Source organism: Limulus polyphemus, unplaced genomic scaffold, assembly GCF_000517525.1.
Source record: "Limulus polyphemus unplaced genomic scaffold, Limulus_polyphemus-2.1.2 Scaffold1974, whole genome shotgun sequence".
Taxonomy (NCBI): domain Eukaryota; kingdom Metazoa; phylum Arthropoda; class Merostomata; order Xiphosura; family Limulidae; genus Limulus; species Limulus polyphemus.
In genome coordinates, this window is record NW_013667584.1 from 160,930 (window position 1) to 167,797 (window position 6,868).

The 6,868-nt window shown below is 36.4% G+C and overlaps 1 protein-coding gene across 9 annotated transcripts in view; it reads left to right on the plus strand.

Annotated features, from left to right (window-relative positions):
* Positions 1-6,868, plus strand: part of LOC106465536 (NGFI-A-binding protein 1-like) — a 186,168-nt gene that overhangs the window by 126,923 nt on the left and 52,377 nt on the right. For 8 of the 9 annotated variants that reach the window (XM_022393447.1, XM_022393444.1, XM_013925759.2 and 5 more), the window contains one exon: positions 4,364-4,531. The exons of the other annotated variant lie outside the window; for it this stretch is intronic. In XM_022393447.1, coding sequence (XP_022249155.1) covers positions 4,364-4,531 — 168 coding nt within the window. The remainder of the gene's footprint in view (positions 1-4,363; positions 4,532-6,868) is intronic. 9 annotated transcript variants of the gene reach the window in all.

Consider the following 6,868-nt stretch of genomic DNA (forward strand, 5'->3'; position numbering starts at 1 on the left):
GTCTGGTCAGACAAGAGTTAGTGGTGGCTACTGTAGATCAGTTGTCTGGTCAGACAAGAGTTAGTGGTGGATACTGTTGATCAGTTTCTGGTCAGACACGAGTTAGTGGTGGATACTGTAGATCGGTTGCCTACCCCCCTTGTCTGCCATTTCAAAATTAGAGACCCAATCTGAGGGTCGCGAATTCGAATCTCCGTCACCGAACATGCTCGCCCTTTCAGCCGTGGGGACGTTATAATGTGACGGTCAATTCTACTATTCCTTGGTGAAAGAGTAGCCCAAGAGTTGGCGGTAGATGTTGTTGACTAGCTGCCTTTCATCTAGTCTATCAGTACTAAATTAGGGATGGCTAGCACAGATAGCTCTCGTGTAAATTTGCACGAAATTCGAACAAATCAAACTTGACAGGATTTTTTTCTTCTATCGAAACGTCACTGGATAATTTCCTACTTGAAATCAAGCATGTGCTCTGAAGCATTTTTAAACTTCAAATTTCATTTTCCTTTTTTTTTTAATTGCTCCCCCTGGATCTCTTGGCATTGTTGTTGCAGATATTTGTTTAATATCACGAACAACAACAACAAAAAATGTGTTATTGATCAAGACTCTTAAGGATCTTTGTTAAAAACGTTAATTATAGTGACTCCCGCCTTCTGTTTCTATTTATTTTGGCTTTTGTGTTGTTTTGGCACTGGTAAAACCAAATATCTAATTTTATCGCCAAATCGCGGCAATAATAAAATAAAATATTACTTCTAAAATAGGAGATATAAAAATTAAGCTTTATTATCGTTCCAAGCAAAAGAAATGGAAAACAATTATTTGGTAGCCTTGTATAAATTAATTTAATATAAATAAAACAAACAACAATGAAAGAATAACTGTTATGATATGTTTTACTTCTTCAAGACGTACTAGTGTGTGTGTTTTTCTTATAGCAAAGCCACATCGGGCTATTCTGCTATGTCCACCGAGGGCAATCGAAGCCCTGATTTTAGCGTTATAAATCCATAGACTTACCACTAGGGAAAAGACGTACTAAGAGACATTGGTTAGGGCGCTTGACTCGCAGTCTGAGGGTCGCGGGTTCGAATCTCCGTCCCACCAAACATGCTCGCCCTTTCAGTCGTGGGAGCTTTGTAATGTAACGGTCAATCCAACCATTCGTTGGTAAAAGAGTAGCCCCAGAGTTGGCGGTGGGTGGTGATGACTAGCTGCCTAGCTAAATTAAGGACGGCTAGCGCAGATAGCCCTCGTGTAGCGTTGCGCAAAATTCAAAACAAACCAAACCACACTAAGAGACATTAAAACCTCCAGGTGGGCCTGAAGTGGCTGACCGATAAGCTTAAGGGCTTATAATGTTAACATTTCGGGGTTCGATCCCTGTGGTAGGCACGGTATAGATTGGTCATTGTGCAAATTTGCGATTAAATATGAACACAGAGCCTTTCCTAAGGATTTTTTTTAACTACACAATTATATTTTAACTTCATCATTTTTTAATTGATGACGACTTATTGCTCATATATATATATATACAGGACTAATAACAATTGGTCCAAAAATGAAGAATATTCTAGTAAATACTTTTATTTATCAACCCTGGAATGGAATTTTATAATGCTAATTTTTTTTTTTATCCACTTGAACTTACTTATGTAAGTGAATGTTCAACTGCACAAATATATTACAGGTGCACAATTTGTGATCAACTACACACTAGGAAAAACCCCTGAATATATGAGTGGTATATGAGAATACTAAAGTAAAACATTCAGTGAATTAATTAAAACGTAACGAATATTAACTTTAGTTATTTAAGATCACACGACACAAATTTTTCCTATACACGGTGACGCGATGTTACAACTACGTATTTTCGTATAGACAATTATGGCGTGTGTGTGTGTTTGTTTATTTCTTGTTAAGCACACAAATGTTTTACTCTACACGGTGACGCGATTTTATAACTACATATTTTCGTAAAAACCATTATAGCGTATGTGTGTGTGTTTGTTCATTTGTTATTAAGCACACAGCTATACAAAGGGCTATCTGTGCTCTGCCCACCACGGGTATCGAAACCCGGTTTCTAGCGGTATGAGTCCGCAGACATACCGCTGTGCCACTGGGGGGGGCAGACCATTATAGAATTTAGATAGTTCATGTGTAGTCTTTTTTTTTCTTGTTTCTCTCGTGCATAAGGTGGGCACATATATATATATATATATTTTTTTATTTCTAGTATGCATAAAGGGCACGAAAATCATAAAAGATAAATTGAGGGGAGTGATTGACGAGTGTCAGCTTTTCATATATTTAGATGGGCATGATTCTTTACAGCAAGTGTCTGTAACTTGTTGGCAATAAGTTCTAACAATAAACAAACAGCACACAGTCCACTTGTTTTAAAATAATATATTAAAACAAGTCAAATGTATATACAAATGTTCGTCTTTTTTTCGTCAAGGTCCACACAGGCTAGTTCAGTTACATTAGAACACAATTGACAAGACAAATTATTCTCCTCTGCTCTGTTGTTACAATACAATTGGTGATAATTTCACTTACGTTACACTATTGGTTACCACAGTTGTATCCAGAGCTTTAAATAATTGTCTCTTTTAGTCAAAAGTCCACAAAAGTTTTTTAAAATTACTTTAGAACACAATTAACAAGACAAATTATTCTTCTCTACTCTGTTGTTACAATACAATCTGTGATAATTTCACTTTTAAAAAAGCGCCACTATACGCTCATTACGGCTAAACTCACAAACAAACAATATAGCTCTAGTTATCTATCTAACTAACTGTCTCTCTTTGTCTTACTTGAACTACATTTTGGACGCGTATTTATAAATAGTCCAAATGAGGCCTAGAACTTTCCATACCCTACGAGATATTGTGATGTAATAATGCTTGAGAAAAACTTAGAAGGTTCTAGTAACATGACGCAATAATACAACAATCGCCAATTCGCAACAATTGAACCACACAGCGTAAGATTCGTAAATAGTTACGTAAACAAACCTGCGATAAACTATCGCCTCTGAAAATAACTAAATTTAACACTCGCGCTAAACTTAAATTACAACAGTCGTGTACATCTGACAGCGAGCATTAAAAAATGTTGATCAAAAGTGTAGCTTTCATTGCAAAGAGGAAGGAAAGAAGTCAGATTATAAAGGAAAATATTTGGAAATGGAGGATCTGAAACATTTTTTTCAAAAACGTGAAAGAAACAAGAAAAAACAAACATCAAATACTGCAAACAAATATAGAACGCATTCGAAAGTTCAGTCATACGAAATTTCTATGTATCAGTAAAACATAGATTTACATATGCGATTAACAACTATGCTTACTAAATAAACTTACATCACATATAGATGAGATAGGCTTATACATGCGTATCTTTACAGTTTTATGTAAAATTATACGAAGAGCTTTCACAAAACGTACAAATTTTATCGTAACTGGTGTTGTTGTTGTTGTTGACCAAAGCCACATTGGGCTATCTGCTGTGTCCACCGCGAGGGATCGAACTCCGGATTGCAGTGTTGTAACTCTGTAACTTTACCACCGTTACACCGAGGGACACCTAACTAGTAATAATAAACGCTAGAAAAAGAACAATAAACTCATATTAAAGGAAAAACAGACAGGACAATGGCTTGACCAAAGGAAGTACTGCGAGTCTGTTCCTCTTGTTCTTCAAAGTACAGAAGTCTATGACTTTCTGGAATTAATCTGGATATCATTTAAAGAATAGAAATAATAAACATTAACAGCACATTGGAAATAAACATGTTGAATATTTATACATTACACCTTCAGACAACAAGAAATATACGATTGTTTAACACTGAGAATAAATGATTTGAATCTACAAAAGTTTTTTTTTTGTATCTTTGGGTTAGAAACATATATTTAAATTAGTTGCACATTTCCCATGTATTCTACATATGGCTGAATGTATACGATCATAATACGTGTATATTCTTACCACGCCAATTAACTCATTAAGATGTATCTTTTGGTAGTTGTTTCATACGAACTATTGGTTGTTTAATAAAGGCGTTTTTGTGCCAAAGAGATAAGGATTTGGCTAGGGCTTTCATATTTCACTTGATTAGTCGGCGATATTGAACACATCAAATAGCTTTATACACCAAATAGGAAATATATGAACTATTGTTGGCGTAACCATGATATTAATGATAGTATTTTATTGCCTTTTTTATAAGTGTGTTACTGTTTCGCCATTGTGTGTAAACTCTAAGGCCATTGCAGCAGAGAACCATGGTTCTGTGGACTGAGAACTGACCAAGCAGTAAGTCCATGTTTTTTGTTGTTCCAAGGGTACAGGAGAGTACGGACAACCGGGTTCCCCCATTTCCCTAACACCAGTTCTTGTTGAAACTCAAATCCAGCGGTTAGCGGAGGCAGCAGAGATGCTGGTCAAGACCTTGCCACCTTTAGAACCTAAACCTCAAAATAACAAGAAGAAGATTAGTAAAGAATTAGAGGTAGGCAATATTGTCTTTAGTAAGAACTGGGGGAACATCCCCCCGTGACCTAAACCTCAAAATAACAAGAAGAAGATTAGTAAAGAACTAGAGGTAGGCAATATTCTGTTTAAACACGACAGGTTCGGGGGAGGGGAGCACGGTTGTGCTTGTTCTTGGCTTGGTAAATCCCCAGTAATCAGTGCTTAATTTCTACCATCTTTTTCAGGGTCTAACAACTGGGGCCCCCTTTTGTCTCCACTCTAAACTCCATCACAAATTATAGCATCAAAAACATTTAAATTGTTATCTTCCAAAACTCAAAATCCCCCTCACAACCCGAAAGAGACTCCATATATATTTTTGTTTCTTCTAGAAATTAAGCACTGACAGAAAAGAAAGGTAAGTCTATTTTGTTTTGTTGTTATGAATACTTCATGTCAGAGGACAGCCTGTTTGGTATTAGGATTGGTAAGTACGTTTGTTGGTTTATTGGTCAGTTTAGTTTGGAGGTTCTGATGTTGATGGATCTGTACTGCCCTATTTTAACTGCACAATAGTGAAAATATGTATTATAGTTGTAACTTAATACACACACACACACATATATATATATAACTAGTTAAACCTAATCTAATAATTAATAAGTCTAAATAATTTAAACTTTTTCTTGAGCCTAAGACATTAGTTTAAATATATGCTTGGCGTGGCGTGCTGGACTGTGAATCCAAGGGTCCGTGGTTCGTGTCCCATGGTTGCAAAATTTAAGAATAGTTATCAGCATCAACTGTTTGAGCAGATAAGAATAGCTCAAAAGTTGGCGGAGCTTACTATTAACTACCTTCCTTCCCTCTAATCTGTCAGCTCAAAATTAAGAACGCGAATATCCGAAACAATCAGTTCCACGTTTTAGAGAGACAATATTTTAAAAATAAAAGTTTCAGAACACTGAAACAGCTTACTTCCCAAGCAGTCTAAAAGACATTTCAAAACAATTATCTATAACAACAAAAGATGTCGAATGTATGATATATGAATTATTTGAAAATACAATAGACAATATGTTAATCATGTCAAGATGATGAACTAAAGCTCTAAATGTTTAAATTGTGTTCAACAGGTTATTTATTGTTAAAAGACTGGTGGTTTTTTTGTTGTTTAAGAGGATAGATTTAAATAGTTATATTTCCCAAACGTATTATAAGCTGTCGTTGATGGTTGGCACAGCGCCAAAATTAATGCTGTTTTATGTTTATCAAATGCTGCTTTCTGAGGGAGTAAGGAGTCGTAGCTGAATTTCATAAAATACACGTATAGATAATTTTACGACTAAAACTAAATCTTATTATATAACACAGATCAGATTTAAATGTGCGACAACTAAATTTGAGATCTGGCATGGTCTGGTGGTTAGGGCCCTCGACTCGCAAGCTGCGGATCACGGGTTCGAATTTCGTCACCAAACGTGCTTACCCTTTCAACCGTGGGGGCATTATGATGTAACGGTAAATCCTAGTATTCGTTGGTAAAAGAGTAGCCCAAGAAATGGCGGTGGGTGGTGTTGACTAGCTGCCTTCCCTTTAATCTATCACTTCAAAATTAGGAACGGCTAGCGCAGATGATCCTCGAGTAGCTTTGCCCTAAATTCAACAAACAAACAAACCTTTGGACCGTCCTGCATTGTGGTGTGCCTGCAATGGCAGATCAAATTGTAGTTTCTGTCTAAAAAAATAAAAGTTTCTACGTAAATTCTATTGTTAGTATTTTGTTCTCAGTGTCATTTAGAATAACAGACCAGTTTGTTTTGAAGTTGGACGAATGAAATTGTTCAACTGTACGTTTGCTGTGTATTGAAACTTCAGTTGGCATCAATGTAGGCTTCATAAGATACCCCAGAAATATTACGTGTAAAACTCGAAATAATGTCCTTCATAATGTCCAGTTGTCATATTTTAAAGCACTTGTGTGTCGTGTTACTATAATCCTTTTCAAATGTGTACAAAATTATTGGCTTACTTAAATTTTGAGTGTTTGTTTGTTTGTAGTTAAGCACAAAGCTACACAATGGGTTATCTGTGCTCTGCCCACCAGGGGTATCGAAACCCGGATTCTAGCGTTGTAAGTCCGCAGACATACCGCTATGCCACTGGCGGACAAATTTTGAGTGAAGTAACGTGTTTTAGTAATAACAAGAGAATTAATTTTGGGATTACGCCCGAAAGTATTGTCAATAGCGAGAGTGTGTCAGCTGCCGTGGGGGCGTTATAATGTGACGGTCAATCCCACTATTCGTTGGTAAAAGAGTAGCCCAAGAGTTGGCGGTGGGTGGTGATGACTAGCTGCCTTCCCTCTAGTCTT